Raw genomic sequence first — 20510 nt, forward strand, 5'->3', positions numbered from 1 at the left:
GGTCTTGACTGACTGAATTTGGGCTGAATCGTCAATGTGACAGGGCTGTCAGAAATGTTCATGAGGTCTTGGCCTCAGTCATCAGAAATGTAGAGTCTGGAACCAGGGAGTTGATCGTCCATTCAGTTCTACATTGTTCTGAGTACCTTTGGGATTGTGCATTCAGCCCTGGACTTCAATTGTGTGAGGTTTATTTGACAATCTGGGGTGTGTTGGTGGGGAGAGGAAGGATGCCATGATAGGGAACAGACTGCAAACTGTGTCACAAAGCACAGCTGAAAGAACTGGGCGTGTTGAGCTGGGAAGCAAGTATGTGTTCACCCATCCTTGAACACAGGAAGGGCTCTCCTGGGCGAGGGGTGAGGTTCCTTCTTGTGGCACCAGACGGCTGAACTGGGGCTGCGGGTGGGGACCACAGGGAGGCTTGTTTAGGCTTGAAGAACTTTCTAGTGGCCTCAATGGTGTGGTGATGGGCAGGGCTGCCTGGCCTGACCTTGCATTCCCCATCACTGAGGTGTTCAGGCAGAGGCCAGAGGACCACTGGAGGCAAGGTTGTGTGAGGGTTTGAGCATCAAATGGAAGAAAAGACTCAATGACCTCTGAAGTCTGAGGGCCCTTAAGGCCCATTTTTTGGACATTTGGCAGCTATTGCTCTGAAACCCTTCTGTCTGCCATCTGAGGCAGGCCACAGAAGCCACACCCCACTCCTCAACCCTGTGAACAGTCCTTTGTGGGACTGATGAGACGGAATAGAAGAAACGCTTCTGAAGACAGAGCTTGACAGCGTAACCAGCAGCACTTTCTGTGATGGTGGACATGTTCTATCTGTACTAACACAGTCGCCACTGGCCACATGCGTCTGTTGAACCTCACAATGTGACCAGTAAACTGAGGAACTGAATTTTAACTTACATTTAAATGTGCACATGAGGCTTGTGGCTACCATATTGGACAGTGCAGGTCTAAAGCTTTTCTACTAAAAATGAAACATTCGGGACTTCTCTGGGTGGCACAGTGGTTAAGAATCCTCCCGCCAGTTCAGGGGACACGGGTTCAAGCCCTGGTCTGGGAAGATCCCACATGCCGCGGAGCAACTAAGCCCGTGCGCCACAACTACTGACCCCGCATGCCACAACTATTGAAGCCCTCACACCTAGAGCCCACTCTCCACAACAAGAGAAGCCACCGCAATGAGAAGCATGCCTACTGCAACGAAGAGTAGCCCCCGCTCGCTGCAACTAGAGAAAGCCCACGTGCAGCAACGAAGACCCAATGCAGCCAAAAATAAATAAATTATTTTAAAAAAGAACTGAAACATTCCCGAGGAAACGAAGGAATAACATCAGAAACAAAAACATAGGCATGGTTTTATTACATGTATTCATACCTAGGGGACGTCCCCTCAGAATATCTTAGAAGATCCTTTGGGGCCAGATTTGGGATGTAAAAGTGGTAGTCACAGGACACGAGAAGAAAAAATGGAATTACTGAGCTCCTACCATGTACTAGCACTACTCACCATTTTTACCCATGTTACGTGATTAAATCCTTATTCTGACTCTAGGAGGTAAAGGTATTGTTATTTTCACTTTTTAAGTGAAGAATCCAAAGCTCAGAGGGGTTAAGTGCCTGGTTGGGAGTCACCCAGCTAGCTGGGACTCTCACCCCAGGCTCTAACTCCAAAGCCCTGTTCTTCCTTCTTGCTCGCTCAGCTTCCCCCTCAGGCTGTCTCTAGCTCCTAGGTTCCCTATGTGAATGTTTCCCTACCTGTAAATAACACGTGCTTTACGCCACTACTCTGAGCATAAATGGAGGGACTAGAAGAAGTCAATTAAAAACATTCAGCCTCTAAAAACCCTCAAGTTAGTACGGAATTCAGTGTCAAAAGACCTGGGTCTTGGACATATTAGATAACCTTTTGAACCTATTTCCCCTTCTCTGCTCTACCAGTTTCACAGGCTTGTTCTGAGGTTCAAATAAGACTCTGCCCAGAAAGCACCCTGCATCCTATATGCACATTATTCTTAGTAGATTCAGGTGTCCTATGCCCAGTTCACCTGTTCCAGTGCCCCTTCTCACCTGGCCTTGTACACTTGCAGGTTGTGCACCCTGGAGACCTAAAGAATTCTGTTGAAGTCGCCCTCAACAAGTTGCTGGATCCCATCCGGGAAAAGTTTAATACCCCTGCACTAAAGAAACTGTCCAGCGCTGCCTACCCAGATCCCTCGAAGCAGAGTAAGGCCAGCTGAGGAGGGGTCGGGCTGGGGGCGGGAGGGGGGGGTGGTGACATCATCAGGTAGAGAGCCTGTCAGTGGGCCTCAGAAAAGAGTCTGTCTTCAATTCAGGCCCAAGAAGCCGGTGGTGGGGGCGTGGTCTGAAGTGCAGGAATGTCATGCCCCGTTGACTGGTGGAATGGAACTCCAGTCATCTTGAATTTGGTTTGGTTGGTACTATGAAGTGATTACATCCTGCTGTACCAACACTGCTGTGAGTGCTGGTTTGAGACATGTACTTTGATCCTTTCGCAAAATCCGCCTCTTCAGTTAAGGAGACCAATTGGGTTAGACCATGAGGGTAACACAGCTGCTCGGGCAGGGTCTGCACAGCATCTCAGGGAAGCTCATCTCTAGATTCGCCCAGTTCCCTTCCACGTGCTCCTGACTGGTTCTTAGTGGGCCAGCCACGCATCCACGATGCTGAGATGTTAACATTGAGAGTCTTGTGTGGCCCTGCCAGAAAAGGAGGAATGGCTGAATATATGTGGAATGCCCGAATGGTGGCAAAGCTACACTTGGCCCCTCCCCTCCCCTCCAGCCCAATACCTGAAGGAGAGAGAGATGAAATCTGGCATGTCACTTTTCAAAGGCTGCCGGCTCTGTTTTAAAGAAGGTATAATTCAGTGGCTAGATTCTGGGGATTCTGCGCTAAGTCCTGCTAGTGTCATTTGGGGGAATCAGCAGCTGACCTGTCATGGGAAGGAGGAGAGTTCTGAGCCTTGGGTTCTTCTCATCTCCAGAGCCAGTTGCCAAAGGCCCAGCCAAGAATTCAGAACCAGAGGAGGTCATCCCATCCCGCCTGGATATCCGTGTGGGGAGAGTCATTAGTGTGGACAAGGTACTCATTTTCCACCATGTCCCGGAGAGGCAGACAGGGGTCAGGTTTGTCTGCTTCCATCTGGAGGAAACCTGGCCTGGGATGGGAAGTAACATCCCTGAGGTCATATTGCGAGTCAGAACCCAGGCATCTAATTCCAGGCGTCAGGCTTTTCCCTTTGCTATCTCTGGACCTTATTCAAACAAACACAGCCAGGAACTCAGAATACGGAGGGATGTTAGTCAGAAGGAGCTTGTTTATCCATCAAATCCAGTCTGATTGACTCACCTGGTCTCTCCCAGCTTGTCTGGACTAGCCACAGGCCTTATCTTGGATCAGCTACTTTGTCCTTCCCTCTCCCCACCCCAGAAAATGGTGAAGGGAGGACTTCCTTTTTCCCAGAGGCAGATGGCTATGCAACTGGTGGCCTGGGCCCAGTGGTCTGGGTATTTTTTTCTCCCAGTATTGATTTGCTTTTCACCATATTAGACTAACCACCAAAACTACCTTGAAATAGCTGCTGATGCTCTTGTTTTGGATGGTGAAGCCAGCAGCTGTCTCCCATCTTCCAGTCCCCCCAGGACTGGGATTGATCTGGTGCACACATGGCCATAATGGTGGCCACCCAGGCAGTCCAGGCCATTTTAATCTCTGTTAGAGGTTCCTTCCACTTCTAACACAAGTAATTAGGCTCATGTTACTCAAATCTGCCTCTTCGGGGCCCCTTCTCATGTCTGCTGCCTGGGGCCTAGAGAATTAGCGCTAGAGGGTTCCTCCAGGGCCTCAGGAAGGAGTGGATGCCCCTTTCTGGAGTCAGAGGGTTCACCAGGCCCCATGATCTATTCCATTATGATGCTCTCTGAGCCTGATATCTTGCCGGCAGCACCCAGATGCAGACAGCCTGTATGTGGAGAAGATTGATGTGGGGGAAGCTGAACCACGGACTGTGGTGAGTGGCCTGGTGCAGTTTGCGCCCAGGGAGGAACTGCAGGACAGGCTGGTGGTGGTGCTGTGCAATCTGAAACCCCAGAAGATGAGAGGAATCGAGTCCCAAGGCATGCTCCTGTGTGCTTCTGTGTGAGTGAGGACTTGTGGGGTGGGGAGCGCAGGGCCTGGGGAGGCCCGGAAGAGGGGGGATTAGCCCACATACTGCCCTTCCACATGCCAGGTGGAGGCCCTGAGAACACTACCCAAAATATGGTGCATGGAGGGATTATTTATTGTACAAGAGCCGTGGATGAAGCACTTTACCTAAAGTTAGCTTTATTAAAACAGAAATTGAAGATTCTAAGCTGTGTGCATGCTCAGGTCTCTCTACTAGTAAGAGGTGAAACCAGGATTCAAACCCAGTTCACTGGCTGTTAGGTCATATACTTCCTCCCCTAAAAGCCCAGATTTTGGAGTCTCTCCTGACATAGAATTTCAGTTCAGCCCTGGTTAACCCAGTGCTGGTGATATCCAGAGACGTAGTACAGCAGTGAGGAACTCCTAGGGCCCTGGCATTGAGGGTTCCCTAAATCCCATTAGGCCCCTAGGAAAAGGCCCCAGTGCTTTGGCCTCCATGGCAGCTGGAGACAGTCCATAGCCTCACTCTTATCTTGTCCTGTGTGTCTTCCCAGAGAAGGGGCAAGCCGCAAGGTTGAGCCTCTGGACCCTCCTGCCGGCTCTGCTCCTGGTGAGCGAGTGTTTGTGAAGGGCTATGAGAAAGGCCAACCAGATGAAGAGCTTAAGCCCAAGAAGAAAGTCTTTGAGAAATTGCAGGTAACAATCTGCACTTTTTCCCTCATACCAGGGCTGCCTGGACTATCTCCAGATTGCTCTGTTACTGAATCCACACCTGCCCTTTTCCCCGCTGGGCCTTCCTGCTTCTAAGCCCCTCTCTTCCTTCTTCATTCCAGACCTGTCAAATGAGGTGCCTGAGGAGCCTGTGGGCCCTCGCAGATACTGAGCACTGACAGACTGTTTGAGGCACTGTGTCAGGGACTTGAGACATTTCCTCATTTGACCTTCAGTCTGTGATAGGAGATTATCCCCAGTTTATCTGGCAGGATACCTGCCAAGGCCACACAGGGTCACCGGAAATGATGGAGCCAGGATCAGAGCCCTCCCGGGGTCCCTCCTGCCCACCTTGATCTGAGAGCACTCATTCTCTTTGCTTCAGGGGCATTGACTCACATGGCCTGCCCCGAATTCATTCATTCATTCAGCACCCTAATATATGTGTCTGGCACTGTTCTAGGTGCTTGGGCTACATCAATGAATAAAGCAGCAGAGATTCACTCTCCTCGTGGAACTAATACTACACGTGTGACTTTTTCTAGTCAGTCACCTTGTTTCCCCAACTAGACAGTATTTCTGGAGGGCATTTAGAGTGGTTTCTACCTCTCCATCCTCCTGCAAGTGGCAAATGGCTTTGTCCCCTCCCTCCTTTCCTAGTTTTCCAGGCCAGTTTTTTGAATCCACTATTTTTTTCTAGCTATAAAATAGATTTTCATTGTAGAAATGGCTAAAATGTAGGGGAAAATGAAGAAAATAAAACATCCATAGTCCTGCTACCTAGAGGTGCTGAAAAATGTCGTTAGTGATTATTTCCTTCTGGACTTTCTCTATGCATAGTGATAATATACTTATAGTTTGAGTCATACCATGTTTATTGTTCTCTTTTTAAAAATATTTATTTATTTATTTATTTGGCTGTGTCGGGTCTTCCTTGCGGCACGTGGGATCTGCTCGTTGCAGCGCGCAGGCTCTTCACTGCGGCGCGGGCTTCCCTCTAGTTGTGGCTTGCGGGTTTTCTCTTCTCTAGTTGTGGCACGGGCTCCAGAGCGCGTGGGCTCTATCATTTGCGGTACGCGGGCTCTCTAGTTGAGGCGTGCGAGCTCAGTAGTTGTGGCGCGCAGGCTTAGTTGCCCCGCAGCATGTGGGATCTTAGTTCCCCGACCAGAGATCGAACCCGCATCCCCTGCATTGGAAGGGAGATTCTTTACCACTGGACCACCAGGGAAGTCCCTCTTCTTCTTCTTTTTTTTTTTTTTTAATTTAACTTTAGGCCTCAAAGATTTCTCCATCTTCTTAAATATTCAGGGGGAAGAACCATACACACACACACACACACATATACATACATATATATAGTATTATATCATAATGATCATAATTTACCCCAAACCTGATTAGACATTGAGGTGGTTCTCAGTTTTTTACTCTTAGAATGCTACGATGGATGTCCTGGTACCTAGTTCTTTGTATTTATTCATGATTATTTTCTTAAACTAAATCCCTAAAATGAACTTACCTTAGGCAAAAGATAGGAATACCTTGAAATGAAAGCTTTTCGCAAACTGCCCTCTTAGAGAAGTTGAATCAATTTACACTACTAGTAGTATAAGAGTCTTTGTTTTCTTGTAGTCCTGCCACCATCACTATAATCACTTTCGTTGTTGTTTTTCTTGTCCAGGCTGACTTCAGAATTTCTGAGGAGTGCATCGCACAGTGGAAGCAAACCAACTTCATGACCAAGCTAGGGTACATCTCCTGTAAATCACTGAAAGGGGGGAACATCAGCTAGCCAACCTGGCGTCTTCCTCCCTTCTCATCATCCTGAGTCATCTGCTGTCTCCTTAATTTGCTCCATCCATCATCTGCTTACCCATCTCCCAGGACACTGAAGCAGGAAGTTTGGGACTGTGTTAGGTGCAAGACTTGGTGAGGGGCAGCTCAGCCTCCCCAGGATCCAGGATCACCCTGTCTGGCTGCAGGGAGAGGCTGACCTCCTGGGTAGTGATGAGCTCGGGGCAGTGCAGGGAGTGCAGCCCTACCTTCTTCCCTTGGCAGCTGACCTGACAAATCTGGTTTCAATATAACATAACTCAGAAAAAGTTTATGCCATAATCCTTGTAACTGGAAAAATATTGGTTTCCAGTTTTCCTAGCGTTATCCCAGCAGCTGTGCCTCTGGCTGGGATCTGGTGCCTGAACTGGGCTAATTACAGCCTCTCCCCAACAGGAAACTGTGGGATTTGAAAAGGGAAGGGAAGGGAAAACAGAGAACCTGGTGGTCTACCAAGTGGTTGGCAGCTTTCCCCAATGCCTGCCAACCCTGAGGCTTGTCGCTGGGGGCAGAGCCTGCCCCAGGACTCCTGGATTGCCCTTTGATCCTGCTGGGGGGACACTCCCTAAACCAGCTGCGTGTTGTTGGATGGCACAGCCTGGTTCTTTCTTCAGGGAGGGTGTGGTACTTCTCCATAAGGCATCTCAATCAGGACCGCTAAGCATCATTGTCATAAATTCAAATAAAATGTCTGAACAAGGGTGTCTGGACGGGACCTGTCTGTGAGCTGCACCATCTCAGGAAAGGAGAGCACAGTGTGTAGCAGCTTCTGGGCCCCTCACCCAGCCTCGGGCTGTTTGTATCTTGGACTTTTGACCCTGTAATGGGAGCGGGGGTGGACTAGGCTGGATGGCAAGACACCTTGACTTTCCCTTTAGCAGTGATAAAAAGAAGAGGCTCACTTTACGGTCCAGAACGTTGTCCCTTCTAAATGTGGGCCCAGACCACCACCTTGACCCACCCCATTAAGAAGCAGCAGCCACAGCCAAGTTTGAATCATTTAATTAATTAACATCTTCGAATGAAACCCACACAGAGCTTTTTCCATGTGTATCACTCCAGCTTCAGGGCAGAGGGAATAGATTGTATAGACATATCAAAGACTCAGAAACTTAAAGAAATATATATATATGTGTGTGTGTGTATGTGTGTGTGTATATATATGTATATATATATATACACACACACTAACATTTTTATGGAAATTAAAAATCAGAGGCTTTTGGTCTCTCCATGTGCACTAGGTCAAGCTAATTTACCCAAGAGGACAAAAGGATTGCCTCTTGGAGATCCACCCTTCTCCTTTCTACTCTGTCCCACCCAGTGGGGAAACAAGCTCAGAGGAATCTAACTGAAGATAAGGGGCTCCAGTAACATAGGGAGGGGAGGGAAAGAAACACAGAAGGTGGGCTCCCTCCTACCTCCAGCAGCTCCGAGGCTGCTGCCAGGGCCTGGTGTCATGGAAGCTTTGGCCTGTTCCTGGTTCCTGGTTCCCGGTTCCCGGGGGGTTGAGTCAGGAGCTCTGAGCAGAGGAGTGCTTACTGACTGTCCTCTTTCCCCAACTCACTGGGCAGGCACAGCACATACCCAGCAGCAGCTCTCCATTACCCAAAGGGCAGGGAAGAACATTGGTTTATAGCTACAGAGAGAAGAGAATAGTGAGAGAGGGCCATAGGAACCTGGGATCTCAGACCACATCCCCTGTGTTCCCAGCTCTTTTTCTGGGAGGGGGTCAACCTCTCTCCTGGGTGGAGGAGAAGCAGCTAAAAGCAAGGTCCCTTGCCTGGCTCAAGCCTGAGTCACTGTTGAGGAAAGAGGATCAAGACAGAAAGAGTGACCTGGTGACAGCCATGCTGCAGTGGAAGGAGGCACTAGGGCCACCCCCGTGGAGCCACCGGGGCCAGTGAGGAAACCAGCTTACCGAGATAGGTGGCACAGGTTGAAAATGGAAAGGTCAGTAAAATTCCTGGAGGAGAGATCAGTAGCGGAGGCTGATGTCTAGGGGGGAACCACCCAGCCCGCCCCTAGGAGCGCTGAGTTCCCCCTCATTGACTAGGGAAGAGTCTGTAATAGAATGCACCTTTGGCTTCCCATCCTGTCACTCAGCGTCAGCTCCCCCCAGTGGAACCACCTGTGCTGAAAGACAGCTGCAGAAAGGACGTGCTCGGAGCAGAGTAAAGGTCAGAGGACGAAATCCATAGGGCCGGGTCTGGGCCCACTGCCCAAATAGGCTCTTCCCTGCCAGACCCACCCCTCCATCCATGTCCTCAGTACTTCCTGTCGAGCTGAAAGGAACCCAGCTTTGCCATGGCCTGTGGCTCCTGCCTCTGAAGAGTCGTGCCCGCCCACCCCAACCTGATCAAGTAAAACAGGGCCAAGTGCCCCATGACGTGACTCTCTACTCTGTTCTCCTACTCTCTGAGGACAGAGAGAGCCTGTGGACCTCCCCTCTATTTCTTTCTCCCCCACCCATTTGGGCCCTGGCAGTCTCCCACTTCCTGTCCCCTGCACAGAGCACCTGGCAGAACTAGAAGGCAGGAGGCTGGTTGGTGGTAAGTTGAGGCACAGGAGGGCTAACCCCCACTGCACCTTTTGTGCTTTGGAATTCCACAGCCCCGCTCCTGCCTCCAGCCTGGAGAAGCCTGTGGGAATACAACGACTTGCCTACCTCCAAGAACTAAGAATAGTTGCAAACTGGATCGGAGGAGGGGGACAGATTAGTCCCAGCCATGGGCTGGCTGCTGGGGACTGATGCTGCTGCCATGTAAACAGGCCCCTGGAATGTGGCTTCGCAGGCCCTGGAGGATGGACATGCAGCCACTTTTCAAAAGTGCTTTGATTCTGGACTACAGCATGTGCATGATTTGGACATTAAAAAAAAAAAAGGAAAAAAGAAACCTCAAGTGAGGTGTTCTGTTCCCAATTCTGTGGCCTTGAGGCCAGCAGGGGGCACAGACACCCACTGCCACCAGCTACCTCCTTCAAGATGAGGCTAAGGCCAAGACTGAAGCAGCAGCTGCCAGAGGTGAATCCATTCAGGAAAAGCCATGACAGCCGGATGACTTGGAGGACAGGAGCCACACCAGGCTTGCGTAATTACTGAAGGCCGTGGAGGTTAAGGCTGCAGGCGTCCTCCCTATTAGGTTAAGTGTCTGCCGTATCCTCTCATCCTTGGAGCCGCTCAGGTCCCTGAGATTGTATTCCTGGGATGGGTCAGCAGTGCCAGCAAGGTGCCTGGTGGTCAGACCAGCTCTTTCTGTGGGTCTGTGGAGAGAAAAGAAGGGACACTCAGCAAGGGACCCCCGAGCTTGGTTCTGACCACTAAGAGCCCAGGGCACATCCTCACCCCCTCACTTTACTGACCACGACAGCAGCACTGGGCTGGACGTTTTACAAACGTTCCCTCTGCCACTATAATGTATCGTTGCCTCACACTTTACAGTGAGGAACCCGAGGCTAGGATGGGTAGATAAAATGGCAAAGTTGGAATTCAAACTTCAAATTTCAGTAGGTCTGACTCCAAAGCCCCACAGTCCATGCTCCTTCAGTGCAGCTCATCAGAGGTGACAGGTCACCCTTCCCAGGCACCCCGAGACCAGAATCCAAGAGCAAATCCCTAATGGCAGGACTTCTGATACCTGTTTCCCATGACCAGTGATGGGACCCACACCCCACCCCTCCCGGCCCACCGTACCTGTGCCAGGCAGGCCCAGCTTCTCCTCTGGACCCACCCGCTGCAGGACATCTCCATTCTCTGCCAGCTCCTCCTTAGTCCTGTCCTCGGCATGGGGGAGCCCGTTGGTGGGAGGAGCAGGAAGGGGCTCAGCCCGAGGAAAGCTGGGGGAGGTGGGGGGGGCGGCTCCCCCAGAAGGCTTGCGGGCCACAGGCGGGGGGGCCTTAGGTGGCTTCTTTGGGGCCTGGGGTGGCCGTTGCTCTGAGATGCTCCGAAGTTCAGCTATCAGGTTCCGCTGGAGGTCAGCCTGGGTCTCAGGGGACACGGGCTGCTCCAGCTGCAGCTTCTTGGTGCCCTTGGAGAAGATGAAGCTGGCCGTAGAGGCAGGGGACCGCGGCTCTGCCTCAGGTGGTCCATTGGGCTGGGCACTCACAGGGCCCACGCTGGCAGCCAGATTGGAGGCCTTGAGCTGAACAGCAGCGTGGAGCCCTGAGGAGGCAGGCGCTGGGCTGGCCCGCCCTGACAGGGCCCTTCGCAGTGGCTTCTGGGGGGCCGACGGCCCTGACGCTGGAGTCGGAGCCACTGTGGGAGTGCCTACAGAGCGCAGCCGAACCATCTGCAGGAGTGAGGGTGTGACCAGGGGTGCACCAGCATCCTCCCTGGGAAGGCCGCCACCCTTGCTGCAGCCCCCCGGTTCCCTCCGAGGGACCTTGGCATGAAGCCCTGGGACAGAACCAGCAGCAGATGGGGCTGGCAGAGCTGGAGGAAGATCTGGGGTACCACGGGGCTGGCTCTGGAAAGAGACAGTAGCTAAGGAGGGCTCCGGGGGGCGTGAAGGGTCTGCAGGCTCAGGGCCAGTCACAGAGAAAAAGGCCTCCTCGGGTGGAGGGAAGTCGGCCATAGACAGGTCCTGCTCCTCCGGTGCAGGAGGCGGGGGTGGGGGCCAGTTGGGATCTTGGAGGGCCTCCTCAGCAGTCCCCGGGGCAGACAGGGCCTCCTCAACCACCTCTGGCTTCTTAGTGGGTGGGGGGGGTGGGTGATAAGATGGGGGTGGGGATGGTGGGGGTGACTGGTCTTTGGAGGCACCGGGAGATGCCTGAGGTGGGGTTAGGGATGTCTGGGGAGTAGGTGGGGACTCAGGGCTGGCAGCAGTGGTAGAGATGGGCCCAGGGACCAAAGCAGGGGCAGCTGGAGCAGGGGCAGCTTGGTTTGGGCTCTTGGGCTTAGAGGGAGGTGGGGAGAAGGGGGCAGGCACCTTGGGGTGAGGAGGTATGACGAACCTGTCACCCAGGGCGGTCGACACATGCGGACCAGAGCGGTCTGAGGGCGCCGGATCAGAGGAGGAGGAACATAGAGACGTGAGGGAGGAGGAGACGGAGGCCCCGGGAGATCGAAGGGAAGTGACACGCTCTGGTTTAGGGGGTTGGGCCTTGCCTGGGGAAGCAGGGGCCCCTGTTAGACCCTTGGGAGGCAGGGTTGGGGTACCACTTTGGCTCGAGTATCCACTGGAGGGTGAGAGTGTCCGTTCTGGGGAGCGCGGGGGACGCCGGGAGCCACCTGGAGACAAGCCAGGCACCCAGCTGCCTGCTGAGCTGGATGGACAGGGTGCTGCCCCCATCACTTCTGACCCGCCAGTGGTGGGAGGCCGGGGCAGCTGTTGCTGCTGCTTCCGCTCGGGCTTGGGAGGCAGCCCCAGGGGCCCATCATGTGCTGCTGAGCTGCGCTGATGGAGCGAGTGGGTCCGGCGGGGAGGTGGCGGGGGCCGCTTCAGCTTACGTAGGGACACACTCCGGCCGGACAACTGGCCACCGCTCCGAATGCTGACAGTGTCCGAGGCCTCGGCAGTGCTGCCCCCGCTGGGAGAGCCCCTCCCGCTGCCCCCCAGGGGAGGGGGCGCCACGTTACTGTTGGCCACAGAGCCCTCTGGCCGGCCCTCTGAGCCACCCTTAGAGGAGAGGGTGGAGCCGTCAGACACAATGGTCTCAGAGGACTGAGAGTGGCTCCAGGTGTCACTGGAGGAGGAAGGGTGGCGGCTGCGGGGTCGCGGGCTGGAGACCGAGGAGAAGTGGCCCAGCGAGCGGATGGAGGCTGGGCTGGCTGAGAGCAGGCTGCAGCGGCTCAGTGTGCGCAGGCTGCAGCGGCCCAAGGCCACCACGTCCACTGTGGGCGGCAGCACGGCGTGCGGGATCAGCTTTGACAAGTAGGTGGCCTGGGGCGAGATGGACATGGCCGGGCTCAGGGGTTCTGGAGGCCCTGCCCCTCCGGTCAGTCCGGGCACTGCCAGGGACATGGGCCGGGTCAGTGGCAAGGGCCGGGCCCCTGTGGACCGGCCAACGAGCATGTCGTCCCGGTAAATGCGGTCGATGTGGCGCTGCAGCATGGCCTCTGCCTGGGCACCGGCTTCGGCCTCCGCCTCCAGCGCCTGCAGGGACACCCTGGCCCCTGGCCCTGAGGCCGGGCCCGCCGGATGGCCGTCCACCGTGGGGATGCGGACAGCGTCCCGTGGACCAGGAGGCCGAGGAGTACCTGGTGCCTCACGTTCATTCCGCAGGCCTGGAATGGACAGGGAGGGCATGGGAGTCAGCAGAGGGGGCGGCCGGGGCTGCCCGCCCACAGCCTCCTCATCAGGCGCTCACCGAGTTCCTTCTGCACGTGCTGTGGCAGTCCCAGCACCGTGCTCCGCCGCTCCCGCCGCCGCCGTCCTGACTTTCCAGATGATTTGGGAAATGAGTCATGCGGTCGGAAGGTGGAGCCTGGGGGCGAGTCCAGGGAGAGAAACTGTTAGAGCAGGTCTTGGGGCACATTCTGCAGAGCACAACTTTTATAGAATATTAGTAAGAGCTCTGTGAGAAAAGATTTCCACAGTCAAGTAGGCATGGGCAAAGCTGGGTTAAACGAAGCTAGACGCTTTTCTGGAAGGCTTTACTAGGTCAATAATGATGATTTCCATTTAGCGAACACTTATTATGTGTTAGCATGCTAAACACTTGGCATTCATTCCAATAAGGTACGTATTCTTATCCTCATTTTTATAGAACATCAAACAGAAGCACAGAGAGGTAAAGGGTTGGCCCAAGATCACAGAGCTGTAAATAGCAACACTAGGCTCAAAACCAGGTTTCTCGACTCTTCACTGTCCTGCTTTTTGGTTAATGCTCATTATGAACCTCCAAGAGGACACAGGGTACTATGTTTCCTCAATCCACTGAATCACAGTCTTGGGAAACACTAGATTAGGAGGAAAAGGGAAAGCTGCAGGTGCTGGGTGCCCACCACCCCCTCTCCTGCCCAACAATCCTGGCTGGTGAGTGGGTACCTTTGCGCTGGATCATCTCAGAGCGGACGGAGAGAGCATCCTCTGCCGTGGAGCTCTCAGCTGTGTAGGACGTGGTCTGGCTGCAGAAGGAGATGCTATCATCATCTGGCCCGGTCCGGGAGGACTATTGGGGGAAGAAGGATCAGCCCAGAGGCGTGAGTGGGGCTTACCTTTGCCTCCTCAGGCTCCCCTTTGTAACTTCTGACTCAGATTCACCCCCCACCGACCTGCCCCAGCATCACCTAGCACTGAGCAGGCATCAGCTAGAGCTACCCTGGACCAGCCCTCAGGGGTATCTCGTCTAGCCTTTCATGATACAGAAAGGAAACAGATCCAGAAGGGTTCAAAGACATACTTGTCAGAGGTCAAGCAGGGAGAGAGGAATACATCAAGACTGAGCTGGGGGCAGGGCTCACCTGGATGCTCTGGGTGTCTCCATGGTCCCAGGCACCCTTGTTCAGTTTCTGTTTTTCTGAAAGGCATCAGAAAGGTATGTTGAGCTAGGCCCCTGACTTTGGGAGCTGAAAGTAGCGCTGGAGAGAGGAGGAGAAGGTTACCTTGGTGCTGGAGGGAACGGAGCCCCTCCTGGGCCTGCGTGTGCAGCTCTTCCAGGTGAGGCGGTCGCCCACTGGGGAAGAAGACATTGTCCTGGTGCTCATCCACTGCAGACCCTAGCCCCTGGCCTGGCCCCACACTTAGTCGTTTGTCGCTCTCAGCCTTGGCAGAGCCTGCTGGGAATGGAGGAGGAAGGAAAGTGAGGCCCAAAGGTATCTGGGCCCTGGGAAGGCACAGGCACTGCAACAAGGGCACCCACAGTCCCCAGAGTGCACAGGGCACCTGCACATACATGCAGTGCCTACTTCCCCCAGTCTGTAGTCACAACCCACAGTCCTGGGGTATACACTCAATATACACAGCCCCCAAGTACATACACGAGCTATAATCCAAGTGTACATATATCTGAGCACCCACACCACACAAAGGGCCCCATATAGGGCATCATACCCAGGGCACACATGCCCACCATATATGCACACAACACCCACAGGCTTCATTCAGTATGTATACAAACACATAGCATCCAAGTAAAACCACATCTGTGTACCCACACCAAGAGCACACCCAGCCGCCACATATACACATGACACCCACAGTCCCCATTCTGTATATACACAAACAGTACCCAAATATACAACTGTCACTCAGGGCCCCATGCAAGACACTCCAGTGTACACATAGCCCATAGCAAATACATTTCTCTTGTCTCCAGATCCTGAGCTCCACTTTACAGGAAAACAAACCACCTCTTTGTACACCCCATTGGCTCAGGTCCAAGAAAAAGACACATGGGACACTAGGAAGGGGTGGGCACTAGCAAAGGTCTTAACCAGATTCCCAGGAAGTCCTGGGGTGTGGGCTAAACCAAGGATATGGCCACTTGGGTCCCCTACTCACCCATGCAGCTGTCCCTTAGTGGAAGGATAGGCTGGGGAGAGGAGAAGAGGGACCCCAGCCATACCACTCCCCCTGAGGCAGCTCCAGCCTCTCTTGGGGAACAGTCCCAGGTATCCCCCTCTCCTGGAGGCCCAGGGCCCTGGTGCAGAGGAGCCAGGGGTCCATTACAAAGGATACTGTTACAGGCCCTGCCCATGGAGGAGCTGAGCATCTAATCCTGGGAATAGGGGCTGTGTCAGCACTTTGCAGCCCCAGCCCCCCTTTAAACAGAACCCACAACATAAGCAAAAGCTCTGGCAGGGTCATGTGACCTTGGCAGCACCTTGTGGAGGGACAGGAACAAAACAAGCCCTTTAAAGGGCCATGCCCCAAGATCAGGGTCTTCAATTCAGACACCTGAACTGCCCCTTCCGCCTTCCTCAGCACATTCTTCAACAGCCAAGCTCCTGCCCAGGGAATCCTCAGGAATCCCACAAGGTCAGAGCTAGGAGGTCTCTCAGTGATCCTCCTCTCCCCAACCTCCTGATTTTACAAGTACACAAACAGGCTCAAAGAGGAAAGGTCTTGCCTAAGGTCACCCAGCAAATCGGAGTCAGAACCAAGACTAAACTCCAGGTTCCCCGAGGGGACTCCTGAATCACACTCAAACTGGGGGCCCTCTGGCCCCCACATCTTAATCTAGGCCTAAAAGCCCAGTTCGTAGGAGGAGGAGGGCACAGGCCCCTCCCCTCAAAACTTCACCCCCAGGCCTCTAAACACGATTTCCCTGATCTGCTCCCCAACTTCCAGGGGTACTACTTTCCTTTCTACTCTGCTCCCCACATCCCATCCTCCCACACACACTGAGCTGACCCCGGAGGGGGTGCACTACCTCTTGCAACTGAGGTATTGGGATGTACCCAGTAAAGCGTGAGTACCCCTGGAGGAAGGCAATCTTGCCCGAGGACTGCAGGCTTCAAGGTCAGAGACACCTAGAGCCATCCTCTGAAACACAAGCAGAAATCAAACAAAGGCAGTAGGAAAGCTGCTGGACAAAGGCACTGCGGCCGACAGGGGAGTCTGTCCTCATTACCAGCCCTCATCCCCCACCCCATTACCTTCCCCGGCCTTGATCCCCCATTCTACATAAGGGTCTGGCAAATGGGGGTGTCGGGGATCCCTTATCTCCCCCCCCAGCCACACCCACTCACCCTTCTTCTTAAAGAGCCCGAGGAGCGCCGGGAGGTGGCGGCCCAGGAACACCACCATGACTGCCGCCGCCACTCGGACCGTCCCCTACGTTGACCTTTCCAGAACGCCGGGCGATGCCTTCACCATAACCCAGCGCTGAGGGGATGAGTCTGCCCGCCCAGCTGCGGAGCGCCGGCTCCAGGCAGAGGAGGGGGAGGGGCTACTCTCCAGGTCCTCCTCCCACCTTCACCACTGATCCCGCCCATCCACCGACCCCGCCCCTCGAGTGCAGAGCAGGAGCAGGCGCCTTCCCAGACTCCGACAGGGAAACTGAGGCCCGGAGTCTCTGGGTGCTCGGCTCTTGTGGAAAGGATGACTAGGAGGGCCAAAGATACTCAATTCCAGGGGCAGCCCACTACCCCTGTCCCCAAGTCCTTTTCTAAACAGTCATGAGCCAGAGCTAAGGCAAGGGTCCCGGCTGCCAGATGGTGGGTGCAAGAGCCACTAGACTAGACTTGGCATGGTGCCCACCCCCAAGTCCTCCTGGCTGGTGAGGGTGATTCCCTGGGGAAGGAGCTCACAGCGTGGAGCAGCCAGGCAGAAGCCCAGGACTGCCTGGGCGGATGGCAAGGACACTGGCAGAGGTCCCTGGAGGAGGAGCCAGCCCAGGACACAGTGCTGGGAAGCCAGGGAGATGCCCAGAGCAGAATCACGGTGACTGGTGCTAACAACCCCTCACACGTATGTCCAGCCCCAGACTTTCCAAAGGATTATCTTCCCACTTTAGTAATGTAACATCAACAGCCAGAAAAGCACTGTGAACTCTCCAAGGTCACACAACAGAGGCAGGCCTTCAACACAGACCTCTTGCTCCTCCAGCCCAGGATTCTTCTCACTGGTCTCACTCTGTGACTCAGTGACTCTCTTGGATCACCAGACAGGGAGAACGGAATTAGCCATAGGTGAGGGCAGTAAGAGTGGGGGGCAGGAGGGAAGGTACTTGGAGGGAAGTCAGGTCCAGGTTCAAATCCAGCTCCATCACATACAAGTCATGACCTCACATGGAAACAAGGCTAATAATTCCTCTTTATGAGATTGTTGTATCCATTCATTTAATCAGCAAATATTTATTAAACTAGTACTAGGGGCTACAGCTATTGGAAAACTTTTATCTTGTTCACCAGTATATCCCTAGTGTCTGGCACATACTATGAGTTCAATAAATATTCGATGAATACACGAATGAGGTAAACTGGCAAAATTTTAGATAGTGAGGGCTGAGGAGATGTGACAGGAAGTGGGTGACTTTAGGGGGCATCAAGGAAAGGCTATTGGAACTGAGACCTAAAGAAGGAGCCAACCAGGGCAAGTGCTGGGCATACAACCTTCTAGAAAAAGGCAACAGCAGGGACTTCCGGTGGTCCAGTGGCTAAGACTCCGCACTCCCAATGCAGGGGGCCCGGGTTTGATCCCTGGTAAGGGAAATAGATCTCACATGCCGCAACTAAGAGTTCGCATGCCACAACTAAAGATTCTGCATGCCGCAATGAAGATCCCATACGCAGCAACGAAGATCCTGTGTGCCGCAACTAAGACCTGGCGCAGCCAAATAAGTAAATAAATATTTAAAAAAAAAAAAAAAGAGAGAAAAGAAAGAGGCAACAGCAAGCATAAAGGTCTTGAGGCAGGAGTGGTGGGGTGGTTTTCCCAGAACAGAGAGGAGGCCAGTGTGGCTGGAATATGATGAGCAAGGGAGAGAATGGCAGGAGATGAGAAGAGGCAGGAGCCAGGTCAGGTAGGGCCCCAGAGGCCTTGGCAGAGTCTGGATTTTATTCAAAGAACCCCAAGAGGTCAGTACTAAAGGTTCAGCTGAGTATTGACGATGTTAAAAGAGATTCCCCCTGGCAACTCCAAAAAGAGTAGTTGAGGGACTTCCCTGGTGGTCCCGTGGTTAAGACTCCGTGCTTCCACTGCAGGGTCATGGGTTCCATCCCTTGTCGGGGAACTAAGAGCCTGCATGCTATGCTACGCACTGCGGCCAGAAAAAAAAAAAAAAAAAAAAAGAGTAGCTAAGACTGTGGAAGAGAAGGTCTGTGAACTATAAAGTGCTGTCCCCCAAACTCACCTGAGGACACCCCTCTCTCACAGCACCTTTCTCTCTCTCTGAGTCCCTAGAGATCTAAGAATTCACAATGGCTCCCATGCTGCAAGATCCTCCTACTGGTCCTTCCCCATTTGCTGTGCCACCTCTCAGGGACCACTCATGCAGATAGCTGAGCCTTTGCTCTCTAGAGAACAAAATTCTGTGGGGCTAGATAGTATATATCCTCAGATCATTGAAATCTAAACAACACTCTTAAGAAGTAGGCACATTTTTTTTTTTCTTGGCTGTGCTGTGCGGCTTGCGGAATCTTAGTTCCCCAACCAGGGGTTGAACCCAGGCTCCCGCAGCGACAGTACTGAGTCCTAACCACTGGACCGCCTGGGAATTCCCAAGAAGTAGGCACTTTTATCTCCGTTTTACAGATGAGGAAATGGACACCAGAGAGGGCAAGCACTATATAAAGCTGGTAAATGGCGGGACAGCATTCACACTCACGACCACTTGAATCCAAAAGCCACGTTCTGCCCACTGTGCCAGCTACAAACCTGATCTCCCCTCTGAAGAAGGTTTGGACAACCCTACCATCCCCCAAAATTTGAGGTTTCTTGACCACATCCTCTCCTCTTCCCTCCCTCTTAGGCCAGACCCATCCATCCCTCTTATTAGTCCCACTCAAACAGAAAAGAGCAGTAGACCGACACTTGTAGGGTGATTAATTCATGCCAGGCACCATGCCAGGCGCTGGTGGAAGGCAGTCTCTACCCTCACAGATCTGACAACAGTCCTTCGAGGCAGGTACTCAAAGATACTCTCCTGGTAACTGACCTGTGAGGCTCACGGAGCCAGGTGACTTCCCAAGCTCTGGCTGGTTCCAAAACTGGAGCCTTCAGCCATGCAGGACAAAGGCATGCTCAGCTTCTCCCAACCAGGGAAACTAAGGGTTGAGCTCTGCTAAGTCAGGGGCGGGGAAACATCAGCTCATCAAGGTCCCAGGCCCATAGCTTGCAGTCAGGGTCACAGCTGCAAATTCCCCAGCAGGATCCAAGGCTCTCACACTTGATAACATCTGGTTCCCCCAGCAACACCCGTCCCGCCGCCCCCCACCCGCGCCTTGGCCAGAGCCTGAGGTCCCTCTGAGCCACCCTAGGCACAGGTCTACACACCTGTGGCTTGTTTGGGGAGAGACTCAGCAACCCGAGTCTCGGATGGAGAGCGTGCACCTCACAAGGAAACTGAGGCCCAGAGAGCGGAAGGACCTTGCCTAAGGCCACACTTGGACTCCGTGTTCCAGGACGTTCAGCCCCAGCACAGTCCAGAGGTGCAGCCTGGGACTGAGGCTCACCACGCAGCCTCTGCCTCCCCTACCTGCCCAGGGGAGGAGGCTTCCCGGATCTGAGAAGACACCTTGCTCCAGGCCACGCAGAGCACACCAGGAAGCACACCTGCAAGTTCTGGAGGGAGCTGAGATACAGACCACCAGCAGAAGTGTGCAGACCGCACCTCCAAAAAGCCTCACTGGGGCCATCCCCCACAGGCGGGCGCTCTCACCACCACGACCACAAAGCACACCCACGCCTCCCTAGTCCACGCCCTCCCCACACCCGAGCGCCACTGCGCACATTCACACAGGGCCCTGCTGGGTGGCTGCGTGTACACGAGGGCAGATGCATGTACCCACCGCTCTGGGGCACCCCCCGAGCCTGCAAACAGAGAGGAATAGGAAAGGGAGCCCCTGCCCCCGCCCCCCCAAGGCCACGTGCACCTGTGCGCATGCGTACGCACTGTCTTGGCAACATCCTCCACGGGGTGAGGCCTCAACCTGCCCCGTTCCAGAGCAAGGGGCGGGGGCTGCGGCGCGCCCTGCAGCCAGGCCGGCCTGACTCAGGGGAGAGGAATGAAGGGGGAGGGCACAGCTGCCCAGGTGGCCTTGCTCTGGAGCCAGGATTCAGGGTGTTTGGAGGCCCCTAAGTCTCAGCCCCTCACTCTTGTACTGGTGGGCAACAAGGCCCAGAGGGGACCCGGGCCTTCCCATAGGAGCAGAATCCAGAGCACGCGTAGATTTTATCCTCTTAGAGGCAAGACAAAAGGAA

At 53.9% G+C, this 20510-nt stretch overlaps 2 protein-coding genes across 11 annotated transcripts in view; one reads left to right on the top strand and one right to left on the bottom strand.

Moving 5' to 3' along the window:
* The window catches only part of YARS1 (tyrosyl-tRNA synthetase 1), a 28789-nt gene extending 21386 nt beyond the window's left edge, over positions 1-7403 (top strand). For 4 of the 5 annotated variants that reach the window (XM_082411369.1, XM_082411371.1, XM_082411370.1 and 1 more), the window contains exons 9-13: positions 2100-2235; positions 3017-3114; positions 3977-4170; positions 4713-4854; positions 6551-7403. In XM_082411369.1, the coding sequence (XP_082267495.1) occupies positions 2100-2235; positions 3017-3114; positions 3977-4170; positions 4713-4854; positions 6551-6661 (681 nt within the window). In that variant the 3' untranslated portion in view covers positions 6662-7403. The remainder of the gene's footprint in view (positions 1-2099; positions 2236-3016; positions 3115-3976; positions 4171-4712; positions 4855-6550) is intronic. The other variant, XM_082411373.1, reaches the window with a different exon arrangement.
* Positions 7404-7688: 285 nt separating this feature from the next.
* The window catches only part of NHSL3 (NHS like 3), a 28491-nt gene continuing 15669 nt past the window's right edge, over positions 7689-20510 (bottom strand). For 2 of the 6 annotated variants that reach the window (XM_082411223.1, XM_082411225.1), the window contains exons 2-7: positions 14249-14419; positions 14108-14163; positions 13692-13815; positions 13012-13128; positions 10397-12928; positions 7689-9966 (exon numbers count right to left, since the gene is read on the bottom strand). In XM_082411223.1, the coding sequence (XP_082267349.1) occupies positions 9944-9966; positions 10397-12928; positions 13012-13128; positions 13692-13815; positions 14108-14163; positions 14249-14419 (3023 nt within the window). In that variant the 3' untranslated portion in view covers positions 7689-9943. Of the gene's footprint in view, positions 9967-10396; positions 12929-13011; positions 13129-13691; positions 13816-14107; positions 14164-14248; positions 14423-16336; positions 16495-20510 lie in introns of those variants that run through there. The other 4 variants (XM_082411222.1, XM_082411224.1, XM_082411226.1 and 1 more) reach the window with 3 other exon arrangements.

Source organism: Balaenoptera physalus (assembly GCF_965194825.1).
Source record: "Balaenoptera physalus genome assembly, chromosome: 1".
Lineage (NCBI taxonomy): Eukaryota > Metazoa > Chordata > Mammalia > Artiodactyla > Balaenopteridae > Balaenoptera > Balaenoptera physalus.